Source organism: Lemur catta, chromosome 4, assembly GCF_020740605.2.
Source record: "Lemur catta isolate mLemCat1 chromosome 4, mLemCat1.pri, whole genome shotgun sequence".
NCBI classification, from domain to species: domain Eukaryota; kingdom Metazoa; phylum Chordata; class Mammalia; order Primates; family Lemuridae; genus Lemur; species Lemur catta.
The window spans coordinates 5,685,302-5,699,787 of NC_059131.1; the positions used below are offsets into that span (position 1 = coordinate 5,685,302).

Here is a 14,486-nt window from a genome sequence, read left to right on the forward strand (position 1 = left end):
ATACCTGAAAAATTATATTAAGCTACAAAAAACAAGAACAGGAGTTGCATATAAAGAGAAAACAGAGAACACCAAGCTCAACTTTGTCCTTATAGAGAAGTCTTGATTAGTTTGATTAATGCTGTCCTAGACGCCAAGGAAAAATACTACTTTGTCTTCTTCAATCCCTCATAGCCTCAAAGAGACTAGCCTTCCAAAAATCAAGACAAGAAAAGTTATCCAAGATTCTCTCCCACATTAAAGAATAAAAAGATGGTAGCTGGAAAACTAGGTAGCAGGGAACAGGATCTGCCTGGTATAGGGGAGGATGTGTTAATATAAATAACATATACAGAACTTGTATTAATGCCCAAAGACATCAAAAGAGTGAAAAAACATAAAGGTAAGAAAGAAGCAGCTAAGTACAGTTTTTAAATTATAACTTGTTGCCTAGTGTGACGATGAAAGCTATCCACTAATACAGCTATTTTAGAAAATTAAATTTCACATGCAGTGCTACTAAAATACCAAAGGCCATACATAATGTCTGACCCAAGCTGCCACCTCATATAGCAAATTCTTACATGGGAGCTTAAAAAACGTTGTTTGACTGGTCCACTGTCCTGCAGCGTCAGGAGACTGCTTTGTCTGACATATTGAATTTCCAATGTCTCTCACACTTCCTCCTTTTCAGATGCACAAAAGGTTTTTGTAAAGTTTCTCTTGGTTTTATTGCTGGCAGCTCCAGAAACCATGCCACATGCCTGGTGTAGAGTTATAGGGTGTGATTTTATTTGATGAGTGTCTTCAGAGCTTCTGGATTTTCAGATGTAACTATGAGAATTTCCTTAAGAGCTGTAAATAAAAATCTGTACTAACTCTTCACTGGACCAGTTATGGATGAGACTGGCCGGTTGTTGCACGTTCTCTGTGAAACTTTAAGGAAAAGGCTCCCCCCCCTCCTCACACACTGCCTCGGTTTCCTGCAGGAACACCACTCAGTGTGTTCAGTAACCTTAGGTTGGGCCCTGGCCTAGTACCCTAGAACTATTTACAACTAACTGAGAATAGCTATAATTGTACAAGTTTAGAAAACACGACTGGGACATTCACGAGGGGATCCGTAAGCACCCCAAAGCGCTCCGACTTTCAAGTCAAGCGACATGGGTTTGAATCCATATTCGGCCATTGACTGACCTTGCACTCTTGGGCAAATTGTCTTCTACATAAAATAAGTACCCACCTCCTTCTCTGCCTCCTAAGGTGGTGAGGATTAGATGACTATACGTCATCTTATAGTGAGACAGACTCTCACTGTAAGGTCACTTCTTGTTATCGTGACCGCATCCCGGGAGTCCCGGGGTGCAGGGGACTTCAGCGGGGTGTGTCCCCGGGCGGAGCGCATCCTCCTGTAGGGGGCGCGCTCCTCACGCTGTTTCCTCGCGGGCCCGGCCTGGCCTGCGGTTTAGGTGGGGAACCCAGAGGGTTCCACGCCAGGGGTGGGGTTGGCACGCACAGGGCTGGACTCTGGCTCGGCCCGGAGTGTCCGAGCGCACCCCACACGTGCCCTCGCGGACCCCGGGTCGGAGCCTGGGCCTCGGGCCGGCCAGGGGAGGGTCGGTGCGTGGCCCGCCGGCCGGCCCAAGGGGCGCGCCCTCGAATCCCGGCGCGCCGCGCGGGGCCCCGAACGCCGAGACAATGCGGCGCGCGGCGGCCAGGAGCCGCTCTGGGGCCGGGGCGCGCGCAGCCCTCCTCCCTGCAGGCTCCGCTTCCCGGCGGCGCGGCGGCGGCGAGCGCGCCCATTGGCGGCCCGGCCCTCCGCGCCGCCCCGCCCCGCGCCCGGCCGGCCGCCGCCCCCGGCCCGGACCCGCCCCTCTCCGCGGGAGGCGCTCGGGGCCCGCGGCTGGGTGGCGGGCACTTCTCGCCGGCTCTGCGCGCCCGCCTCGGGGCTCGCTCGGAGAGGACGCGGCGGCGGCGGACACGGGAGCCCTCGGCGCGCGGGCTGACGGGCCGAGCTGCGCGGGGCTGCGCCCGCCCCTGCTCCCGCCGCCGGGCCCCGCGGCGGCCAACCCGCGCCCTGCGGCGGCTCCGCGGCGACGGCGGCTCCCGCGCCCGGCGCTCCCCTTTGTCCGCGGGCCGGAGCGGCGGCGGCGGCGGCGTCCGAGCGGTGGTCGGAGCCCGCGGCGGCGGCTGAGGCGGCGGCTCCCCGGTGGCCGGCCGCCCGCGCGCTGAGGCGATGCCGGACCAGATATCCGTGTCGGAATTCGTGGCCGAGACCCATGAGGACTACAAGGCGCCCACGGCCTCCAGCTTCACTACCCGCACGGCCCAGTGCCGGAACACGGTGGCGGCCATCGAGGAGGTGAGCAGCGGCGGCGGCGGGCGGCTGCGGCCGCAGGTATTGCGGCGCCGCGCCCCGGACCGGCTCCCAGCCCGCGGCGGCCCGCGCCCCCTGCCCGCGCTCCCGCATCCGCATCCCGGGAAAAGTTTCTTTTCCTGCAAAGCCAGACGCGGTCGGGCCAGCCCTGCCCGAAACAGAAGCCCTTTGTTCCCATGTAGGTGGCTCCGAGGAGATGGTTGATGGCCACCTTGGGCCTTTTTAAGGACCCCTCCTCTCCCACCCTCATCTCCCCCGCGGGGCTCCCCGGCCCGGTCCTTTCCCCCCACCTCGGCCAACTTCGGCTGGAGAGTCAGGGTTGGCGGCGAGCGGGCTTCCCCTGCGCCCGCCGCGGCCCGGGGTCTTTGCTCCCCGGCGCCCACCTCCCCGACTTGTTCTAGAAGTGGCTCGGCGGGGGAGCTGTGTGCTCTGAGACCCCGCTGCAGCCCCGGAGCCCCGCATTGCGCGACCCTCCTGTCCGTCCAGGGGATCCCGGGCTGCCCGGGAAGGTGTGCCCACGTTAGTCAGGGAGGCCTGGCCACGTTCCCCACAGTCCCCGGAGAGAGGGGTGCAGGCAAGGTGTGTGGAGAGTCGGCGCTTTTAGGTCCAAAGGGCCTTGAATAGGCGCTCACAGTTACCTGTGCCTTACCTGCTTGAACCCTGAATGCCTCCCTTCCCCCTCAACCTGGAAAAGGCCTAATTTTAGTAAAGTGCTTTCAAGGTGCAAAGTCATCATGCCTAGCTGCTAACCAGTAAGTTCTCCAGATCCTGGGGAGAGGCAACACTTAGGAATGAAGAAAGAAGCTTAGATTGAAAATTAAAGCAGCTTGCAGCGCCAGGAGGGACAGAGGCCCCCAGTTGGCTGTGGTTTGGGGCAGATCCTCACCTCCGTCCTCATTTTCCTTATCTACTAAACGGGATTAGTAATGCATCCTTTTCAGGATCAGAGACCTTGTGAGTCAAGGGCTTAGTACTTCTGCTTGGTTCATAATAGGTAACTGGTTTGTAAGCCACACGTGTGGCAATTGTGAATAGGTGATTAAATGTCTCTTGGCCAGAATGTCAAGTTACAATTTTAAAATTGGGTATTGTAGGTATTTTATTGATAAAAGAAAATGCCTGGGCTAGAGTGAGTGAGGGGAGGCCACCAAAGAGCTTTAAATTAAGCAATGTCCTTAAAATTTTTTTTTTTTTTTTTTTTTTGTCCATTCGAACAAAGCATCTGCTGTTAGGAATTGCTTGGGGGAAAAAGTCTAGAATGTTTTCCTTAATGGAAAAATTTTTTTCTTTGTAGACATAAACAGTCAATAAGGCTAAATCAAAAGTAACAGATTCAGAATTCTGAATGGTAAGTGCAGCCAGGTATTCTTCCTCTCTCCTTCCTTCTCTGTTTTTTTTTGCAGAAAAGAGCTTCCTGTGAATCTTTTGTAGTTAGTTGAGTGAACCCCAGATCACTTAATTCTACTTTTATCAGCAAGGTTTAAAAATGAAACCTTCAAATGAGGCAGATCCGGGTATGAAGTTTTTTCCAAAGTGCCAGTTTTAAAAGCAGGAGGAAAATATTCACAATGTTTTGAAACTACACCAATAATAATGTTTGTAAAATGGTTGTAACCAAAAAGGTAGTAGAATATTTCTTAAGGGAAGGGAGCTTTGTACACAATGTCTTAAAAAAAAAAAAAAAAACTTGATTGTGTTTAAAGTTCTGTTGCTTTTCCCCACTGCAGTTTGTCAGTTAAATATTACTAACACTGGCAGATGTTGGAAAGCCAGGCAAATAGAAATTGCTATTAAAATTGGCATAGCCTTTCTCTGATTAATTTTAGTTTACAGTGTATAATTCCAAAGCTCTTTTTGTATGCTGTGCAAGAGATTACCCAAGAGCTCAGTTACGGAGCAGATTAAAAAGAGCCTGGATTTGGTCATTTTATTAAATTGCAAGCTTGCTTCATGTTGCCATCTAAGAACAAGAATTGGTTTACATCTCAAAAATGGAAAAATTAAAATCATTTCAGTTTTATCTCATTTTAGGCAAATTCAATATATATGCTATGATAATGGTATGTGTGAACTTGGATTTATAAATTTGAAAGTTGTTTACTTTCTGAATCAATGTGGATTCCTTTAAATAATGCTGTTTTGTGTGGTGTTTAATGTTCAGTTTCATTACCACAACTTGTTCTGTGTACGGTTTAATGACATGATGCCCACAATATTTTGATTGTAAACAAACATCTACTTTTCATACTGAGAGAAAATATGAAGTGAGTATTGTGCCATAAAGATACTCATTGAACAGAAATAAAATTTGCAAGCCCTTGGTCCTATCTTCATATAGCTGAGTCATGGAATTAGTAAACAAATAAGTTTAAATTCACTAACCTTTGTGAACCTATTGTTTCCAATGTAGATGAAGTCTGAGAAAAATCATTTTACAACTGAAATATACTGTTTTGATTTGCATACCCATAGCTGGAATATTAGTAACTATCGGGTCCCTACCCTATACTATGAACCTCATATCTGTTGTATTTAGTCCCCATCCCTGCTTTATAGGTGAAGAAATGGAGGCTCGGAGAGGTTAAGCAGTGTGCTCAAGGTTATAGAGCTAGTAAGTGGAATTTGAACTTCGCTCCATTCAGTTTTTAGAAGCTATGCTGCTTCCTGTTACTTTTAATAATGCTAAATTCTCTAAATTACTTCATCAGATTGACTTAGGGTTCAAGTTCAGACTCTGCCACTTGCCAGTGTGTGAACTTCAGCGAGATGCCTAACATTTTCTCATTTTCCTCAGCTTTAAAGTCTAGGTAACAGTGCCTGTCTACTTCAGAGGATTGTGGTTAGGATTTAATGAGATAATGCAGAGTGCAGTTCCTAACAGACAGTTGGTCACCAGAGTATGTAGTTAATCCACGACCCTGCTTGAGGGCCTTTGGAATGAGGATGAGATTTACCTGAGTCCGGGGGAAAGTAGGGGAAATGGCTGAATGTCTGAATGAGTAAGCGAATGAAGAACCACTACATACCTATTAACCCATGCTTATTTTTTAACCAGTTTGTTGTCCCAGCAGCAGGTGAGAGCATAGTTGTGTTTAAAAATTTTTACTTGGTGACCAGTTGCTCTGGGTGAAGTAATTATTTTGCACAATTTTAGTAAAGTTAGCAAAGTGTGGTGCTGTAACTGGAGTCTGCCCTGTGCTTTTAGAAATAATGGAAAAAATAAGCAATTGTGGCATAAATCTGAAAAGTGAGGGGTTTTTTTCCTTTTTTTTTTTTTTTTTTTTGGTTTCTTGGAGTCTCTGGGCTCTTTGAAATATTCTCAAAATAAGGACAAATTGTATACATGCTTGGAATATTCATGTTTCTAGTTAGACCCTCCTTTATAGCATTATCCATTCTGTCTTGCTTATTTGGCATTGATGTAGTTTTAAAAATAAATTTGATGTTGACTCGTAAGTATTAAAATTTAATCTACTTCCTTCCGGGGCCATAATTCTCTCCTCTGTTGTCCTTGGTTACCTTGGAAATCTCATTGCTGTCACAAGCACAGGGTTCAGACTGCAGGGTGGAGTGAGCATCTGGGCCTGCAGACTCCCAGGGGCCCTGCTGTCCGTGGGGCCAGACCCCTGCCAGCAGCTATAGTGGGAACCAGGCCTACGTGCTTTTTAGGCAAGAATGTGATTCTGAATCTTAGCCCTTTGTGACTTGTTTGAAAAACAGCCCCTCTTCCCAGATTAACAAATTTTGGATCTGTTGTCAGAAGGACATCACCTTCTTGCTCAGTTGTGTTGGAAGTGAGCCTTTATGGGTCAAACAGGGTACCCTTTTATGCTGGGTTCTGAAATCAGAATTTATATATTTGAAAAATTCTGAATCAGTTAAGGAGGGAACAATCTACTACTCTTAGGTGTATCTCGCCCTGCCCCCCCCCCAGTTCAATTTCTCTCTCATGATTAACAGTAAAAGTACTAATACTAGTCATTGTGGCTTCAAGACCCTGCCATTCATTTAGGATTTATTGAGTCTTTCAGTGTGCTAGGCCGTGTGTTCGGCGGTGGGAATAGAACACCAAGAGGAATATGGTTTTTTTTTTTTTTTTTTTTTTTTTTAAACAACCCACAGTCTAGTGGGAGAAACAGACCTCTTGTAAACAAATAAGTACAATACAGTGTTGTGAGGATTTGTCTTAAGGATGTCCAGCATGGTGTGGCTGCACGAGGTTAGGGAGGGCCATGTGTGATGTTGTGTGATTGAGTCTTGAAGTCAAGGTAGTCATCTGTGGGTTACCTCATGCTGTAGTCACTAAGGGGGTTCATTATGGTCTTCTGTACCTGCCTCCCTGCCTTAGGTAAATATTTATCCACTCTTGAGGTGGTGCCTACTAGGCCTCTGTAGTAGGATTTTCATAGTCACCAATCCGCAGAGGGCTGCTCAGACCCAGACTTTGGAGACATCTTGATTCCTCTACACCCCGCATTTCTAGACACAGGTGCCTTCCTTTGTGGAGCATGTACATTCCAGACCTGTGCTGTCCAACAGAGTAGCCTAAGATGAAAATTCAGCTCTTTCAGCCACACTAGCTGCATCACAAGTGCACGTGGCTAATGTTTTCGTTCTCTGAAAAGCAGCATGGGCATCACCAGAGAGCTTGCTAGAAATGCAGAGCCTCAGATCCCCACCCTAGACATGCTGAGTCAGAATCTGTATTTTAATAGCATGCCCAGGTACGTATCTGCAGTTAGAGTTGAGAAGCACTGTTCTAGACGTGGAACGTGCCTGCACATTGCAGTCGCTGAGGGCATTTGTGGAATAGAGATAGATGCCTGGCCCCACTTCCTGAAATTCTAGTTTAATTGCTTTGGGTGGGGCCTGGAGCCTTGGCATTTTTTAAAGACTCCTCCCAATAGGGTTGATAATCACTGATAAACAGATGATTGTGTAATGTAAATGTCAAGTAGTGACAAGTGCTGTAAAGAAAATTTATGCATAGTACAAGGATAGAAAGTGATTCTGGAGATCAGGAAACTGAAATCAGGAAAGGCCTCTCTGCAGAGGTAACATCTGAGCAGTCTGGAATGCAGAGAGGAAGCCGCCCTGGAAGATCTGGGAGTGGAGGAACAGCTTAGGAAAGGGCCCTGAGATGCAAATGTGCGGGAGCGTGGCAGGACAGGAAGAAGGCCAGTGCACAGAGAGGAGTGGGCGAGGGAGAGACCTGGGGGGTTGGGGGGCAGTTCACATGGGGCTTTGTCTGTCTCAGGGAAGGAATTTGGAGTTTGTTCTGGTGTGATGGGAAACGACTGGATTTTCAAAGACTTCTGTGGTTGTTCCAGGGAAAACAGACTAGCAGGGTACGAGAGGAAAGAAGGAGACCAGCTAGGGGTTGGGGGGCTATTGCAATCATCCAGGCAAGAGGATCTCGAACTACGTGGTAGCAGTGGGGGTGGCCCAATTGAGTTCCATTGTGCAAGAAGAGCGGTCAGAACCTGCTGACAGAATTTTGTTGCTGTGTGCTGGCGGTATAGAGGTGAACTGAGCAAAGTTTCTGCCCCAGAGGAGGCAACAGTCAAGTTCAGTCCATCCAGGCCTCCGAAGACTGGACCATCCAGTATGAAGCTGGCGCTGTCTGGTGCTACTTAAATACCAAAGCCAGCTGCATCCTGCTGACATGACTGGTTGTAGAACTTGTGTTGGAATGAGGGAGAGACTGAAGCATAGCTGCATAGACTGGGCCCAGAGGAGACTGCCTGTGTGTGCCTCCTCTGCTCTCTAGGCAGGTGATAGCAGGTGGTGCTGCTTGACCATGTCTGATGCCTGGGATGCTGTCCTCATTTCATCATTTCAACATTCCTCTTCCCTACTAAAAAGAGGTGATACACTCACCTAGATATCATTCCATGATGTGAACCTGCCTCCTTTGCTTACCATGTAACGTGGTCTCAAAACGAATTGCTAGTGTCCTTCCAGGTACCTTGGTACCGTGATCGTTTTTATCATGCCAATAGTGTCCTGGACTATATGGACTTTATGTATGGAATGCTTGGGTTGTATGTATTTTTATGATGAAGGGACTTGACTGGTTGTGTTTCTTCATTCATAATGTATATTGGGCACCTAGCGCATGTCACTGCCAGGTGCCAGGGATGTAAAAGTGGGCAGGACAAGCTTCTTCCCTATAAAGTACTTAATAATCTCATGTGTTGTGGGCAATTATAATGTATTCTCTTAACCATTTTTGTGCTATGGTCCCTTCGACACTCTGATGAAGGTGGTGTACCTCTTTTCAGAAAAATATTTTAATGCATAGAACAGAATATGATTTCAGAGGAAACCAATTATAGTCATACCTCACTTAAAGATGGGGATGCGTTCTGAGAAATGTGTCGTTCGTTGTGTGAACATCATAGAGTGTAGTTACATGGACCTAGATGGTACAGCCTACTTCACATGTAGGCTGTATGGCATAAACTGTGGCTCCTGGGCTACAAACCTGTATAGCATATTACTGTACTGAATACTGTACACAACTGTAACACAATGGTATTTGTATATCTAAACATAGAAAAGGTAGGATAAAAATACAGTATTACAGTCTTATGGGACCACCTGCTTGTATGCAGTTTGTTGACTGAAACATCATTATATACTGCATGACTGTACATTGAAATTCACTTAGCAAAATACTTTGAAAATCTGTGCCACACTAAAGCAATCAACATCAAGATTTAGTAGTGGGTCTAATAAATACCTTAATTTTGAAGTATTGATGAATGTAAATAATATTGTAACACTTTTAATACCCATAATGTGATATTAATATACCATACTGTATCTTATTAGAACCACTGCTAATTCAGAATTGCAGAAAATGCTAAATTTCAATTAGATGCTAATGAAATTACACATATAATTCTTTTTCCAGTGGACCTCCTGAATTCAAGCTAGGAATTCCAGACTTGATGGGAAGATTTTTTTAGTTAATTGTTTTTTGGAGTGATGGATTCTTTAACACCTCTAAACGGGCTTCATAATTACTGAACCATCATTGTCATGAATTGGTTCTAAGAGTCTAGCTGGGAAGAGTTACACCCTAGGCCAGTGTTCTGGAATTATGAGGTAGTAAAGGTGTTTAAAGTGCTCCTGGGGGTGTGGCAAGCCATCCACTGTGGTTTCACATCAATGGGGCACCCTGTGTTCTTCCAGGGTTAGGCCTCAGCAGCTTCTTATCTGGTCATGGCGGTTAGTTCATATGTTTATGCGAGCCTCAGAGTGCAGTAGAACTGCGAGTTGAACCTTGAGAATCATGTAGTAAGGACCCTGAGCTGGTGGCCTTTGCAGGCCAGCTCTTCTATTGTGGCTTTCTTGTTTGTCTAGCATGTCATATGCTGCCCCTGACTCTGTAGGGTGAGCTCCATTGTGCAGTGATAGGAGATGCAAGGGCACCTTCCCCTTGGGATTTTAAGGGAGGCTTTGCAGTCTGTGTTGTTTCGGTGAGGTTACATATTTGAAATGAAGCTGCTGTTGCATGAGTGTGTTTGGCGTATCCAGGACATGATTGAAGTCAATGTCAGTTGATATTGGGGTTTCCTCCTTATCTTTTCTAACATTTATTGGGCACTTGTGTGTAAGTTCTTTACATACATTAATTATTAACTCATTTAGTTATTACAAAAACCCTATTAAGGTCCAGAGAAGTTAGGCCACTTTACCAAGTTTGAAGACCTCGGAGGTGATGAAGCCAGCTTTCAAATCAAGCCTTTCGACACCAGCATCTGCTACTGGTTTTAGTAGCTGGCTGCCTGTGTAGAGCCTGTGCCAGAAAAGGCTCTTGGTGTTGATGCCTCTGTGACCAGCATGAGCTCTCTTTTGCTGTTGGTTTTAGTGAGTTGTACCTACTGATGTTGATGCCTCTGTGACCAGCGTGAGCTCTCTCTTGCTGTTGGTTTTAGTGAGTTGTACCTACTGCATCTCTTGAGTGGGTGCCTCTGATAAACCTTGTTGCTACTCTGCCTCCTTTCTGCCTCATCTGTCCTCCTTGCCACAAGAAATTGTTCCTCTTTACCGTCCTGGCCGTTCGTTCTGCTGACGTGCCCAGCCCTGCAGAGCAGGGTGGGGGTGGGGGCTGTCTGCTTGGCTCACACCCTGGCAGGAGGCCTGCCCTGCTAACGGTGTTACTAATGATGTCATCTTTCCACCCAGATGCTGAAGATGGCTTTGTCAATAAAATTGGGTGGTTGATGAAGACAGTTCCCTCTCATGATGAATTCCCTTGTCTTTTAGGATCCTAGCCTGCCAGTTAGGATTTTGGAGGCCTCTTTCTCTAGCTTCTCAGAAAAAATAATGTTTCTTATTAGACGGTTTTTAAAAAATAACAATAATGACAATAATAGCTATCTGTCATTTCTTTGAGCCTTAATTTTGTGTTAAGGACTGTATTGTGTTTTAAATTGATGATTTGATTCTCACAACAGTCCTATGAAGTAGGTCTTATAGGTCTGTGGTCCCCAACCCCTGGTACACCAGTCCGTGGCCTGTTAGGAACCAGGTCATGCATCACCGCTTGAGCTCTGCCACCACCCCTCCCCGCCGCCTCCCATGCCTTCTCCTCATTCATGGGAAAATTGTCTTCCATGAAACTGGTTCCTGGTGCCAAAAAGATTGGGGGCCACTACTACAGGTGACTCCAGGTCCCGTGCTCCACTCCAGCAGTTGATAGAGCAGGAATCCCAGTCCTGTGGCCATAAGCCCCAGTGTCTGCAGGTCCTACTCCTGCTGGTCATTTACTGCCCCACCTGCCATGCTCCTGCTGGGATCCTTGTTGCCTGTGAAGCTTCCCCTTTAGGCATTCCTGTGGGTTTCTTTAGTACAGGTTGATAATTATTGACCTTCTGCAGGCCAGTCCCCATTGTTGCTGACTGAGAGAATGTAACTGGCAGGAGAGGGCCATCAGACTCTAACCCCTGGGGAGGCACTTAGCATCAGAGGTGTTTATTAAATGGCCTTAAGTGCCAGGAAGTGAGTTAAAAGCACTGATCTGGTCCCCTTAGAGCCGAGGAACTGAGAACACTGCCATGGCTGTGTGTAAAGGACTCAGACCCATGCAGGCAGTGATGAGACCTACAGAGAATTCCCTCTGCCAGCAAATCTGTGTTTTGAGAGGGGCCACTGAAGGGTGAATCATGGATGTGGCGTGTCTAGGCAGACTCAGGCAGAGAGGAGTCAGCACCCTGTTCCAGTTAGGGGACTTTGGAGAGGTTTTGAAAGGGAGAAGGTTAAGTCCTTGTACTATATTGCCCTGGTAGCCCTGATCTGTTAGTAACCAGCTCTTGGAACTGAGGAGGTAGCTTCACTGGTCCTGCCTCAGTTGCCTCATTTGTAAAATGCAGGGTTGGATGAGATGAACTCCAGCCTTTCTGGCTCTTAACCTTCTGTGTCTACTAATGTCTGAAACACCATTCACCTGTCTCTTGAACATCTTCTCTACTTTTCTCTTTCTCTTGGCTATTTATATTCATACTTTTCAAGAAGTTAGAGGTCAAAGTGAACTTTACCTCCTCTATCCCCACCTTCAAAGATTCCCTTCCCCCAGATATCACTGGAATTAGTGTCACCACACTGATTGGCCCTTGAGCTGGAATTGCATTGGGTGCATTGCTGGTTTAAGTTCGGGACAAGTGGGGCTGTGTGGTTTGCCACACATCTCACCTTGAAGCAGTTTTTTATTTTTAAAATTTTTTTTTCAGTCTTTGCTGCATGCCTTCGTTTCTTGATCGTAACTTTGTTGTGCTTTGCTTCTCTGGTGAAAAGTAGGTTGTGTTACTGGTCACAGGGTTTTGTGGTCATTAAATAATGTGGACTGTTAAACTTTAAGTAAATACTGATTTTCTCATATCAAGGTTCCGGTAAGCTTTTCCCTAGATTTTGGGGAAGGCAGTATTCTCACCATTGAAAGCCGTGCTCTCTTACAGAGCGGTGGTTGTCACATTTGCCCTGTAGGTTTGATTGTGTGGTGGAGTGGAAAGACCATGGCCAGGGGTTGGGAGAGCTGGAGTCTACTTCTGATTTGTCCTCCACTCTACACTGTCTGGTCTCTAAAACGAGGAGTTTGGACTCGGTGCTCACTGACCACCCTCTCCAACCAGAAAATTCCATAGTTCTTTGTTGGATATATTACACATACATTGGATTAGAAAAGGCCCTGGAATAAATTATAGGAATAAAACCCAGCAAGGAATAGCTAGTTTATAGTCCCAAAAAAACAGCATAGTTGCTGAATCATACTTTTAAGTTGAATTATTTTTTTAAAACCTTTCTCTGGCTTCCTGAGGTACTTACTTTTTTGTTGTAGTTGCGTTTTTTAAATTAAGATATAATTCACATACTATAAAAGTCACCCTTTTAAAGTATCCAACTAAGTGGTTTTTAGTGTATCCATAAAGTTTTTTAGCCATCACTGCTAGTAATTTCCAGAACATTTATTTATTTATTTATTTATATTTTTTTGAGACAGATTCTCGCTCTGTTGCCCACACTAGAGTGTCGTGGTGTCAGCCTAGCTCACAGCAACCTCAAACTCCTGGGCTCAAGGGATCCTACTGTCTCAGCCTCCCGAGTAGCTGGGACTACAGGCACATGCCACCATGCCCGGCTAATTTTTTCTATTTTTAGTTGCCTGGCTAATTTTTGTCCTATTTTTAGTAGAGATGGGGTCTTGCTCTTGCTTAGGCTGGTCTGAAACTCCTGAGCTCAAGCAATCCTCCTGCCTTGGCCTCCCAGAGTGCTAGGATTGTAGGCATGAGCTATTGTGCCCGGCCAATTCCAGGACATTTTCATCACCAAAAAGAAACCCCATACCCGTTAGCCATCATTCCCTGTTCCCCTTTCCCTAGTCCTTGACAATCATTAATCTACTTTCTGTCTCTATGGATTTGCCTATTCTGGACATTTCTTATATAGAATCATACAATATATGGCCTTTTGTTTTCGGCTTCTTTTATTTAGTCTAATGTTTTCAAGGTTCTTCCAAGTTGTAGTGTGAATTTATACTTCATTCCATTTGATGGCTGAATAATATTCTATTTTATGGATGTAACACATTTTGTTTATCCATTCTTCAGTTGATGGACATTTGGGTTGTTTCAACGTTTTGGCTATTATGAATAATGCCATGAGTATTCTTGTGTAAGTCTCTGTGTAGATATATGTTTTCATTTCTCTTGGGTGTGTGCCTAGGAGTGGAATTGCTAAGTCATATGGTAACACTTTTTAACTTTTTGAGGAGCTATCAGAGTGTTTTCCGAAGAGGCTGCACCACTTTACATTCCCACCAGCAATATATAAGGGTTCCAATTTCTCCACATCCCTGTCAACACTTGTTATTGTCTGTCTTTTTGATTACACTTGTGGGTGTGAAGTGGTATGTCATTGTAGGTTTGATTTGTATTTCCTTGATAGATTAGTCAGTGATGTTGAATATTGTTTCATATGCCCATGGCTATTTGTGTATCTTCTTTGGAGCCATACCTATTCAAATCTTTTGCTCATTTTTATATTGGATTATTTGTCTTTTTATCATTGAGTTGTAAGAGTACTTTATATATTCTGGACCTAATCAGATAGAAAATTTGCTAATATTTTCTCCCATTTTGTGGATTGTCTTTTCACCCACTTAATGGTGTCCTTAGAAGCACAAAAGTTTTTAATTTTGATGAAGTCCAGAATAGCTATTTTTCTTTTTTGGTTACTTGTGCTTTTGTGTCATATCTAAGAAAGTATTGCTTAATATAAAGTCACAAAGATTTATACCTATATTTTGTTTTATAGTTTTAGCTCTTACATTTAGGTCTTTGATCCATTTTGAATTAATTTTTATATCTGATGTGAGGTGTGGGGGTCCAACTTCCTTGTTTTGCATGAGGATGTCCAGTTGTCCCAGCACTGTTTGTTGCAAAGACACTCTTTCTCCCCTTGAATTCTCTTGACACCCTTTTTGAAAATCAGTTGATTTTTGATGTATGGGTTTATTTCTGGCCTATCAATTGTATTCCATTGATCTTTATGCCTGTCCTTATGGTAGTACCATGCAGTCTTGACTGCTGTAGGTTTATGGTACATTTTTAAATCAGGAAGTATG

The 14,486-nt window shown here is 45.4% G+C and overlaps 1 protein-coding gene across 4 annotated transcripts in view; it reads left to right on the top strand.

Moving 5' to 3' along the window:
* Nucleotides 1-2,129: 2,129 nt before the first annotated feature.
* Nucleotides 2,130-14,486, top strand: part of ASAP2 (ArfGAP with SH3 domain, ankyrin repeat and PH domain 2) — a 172,848-nt gene continuing 160,491 nt past the window's right edge. For 3 of the 4 annotated variants that reach the window (XM_045549005.1, XM_045549003.1, XM_045549006.1), the window contains exon 1: nt 2,158-2,341. In XM_045549005.1, coding sequence (XP_045404961.1) covers nt 2,216-2,341 — 126 coding nt within the window. In that variant the 5' untranslated portion in view covers nt 2,158-2,215. Of the gene's footprint in view, nt 2,342-14,486 lie in introns of all 4 variants that reach the window. The other variant, XM_045549002.1, reaches the window with a different exon arrangement.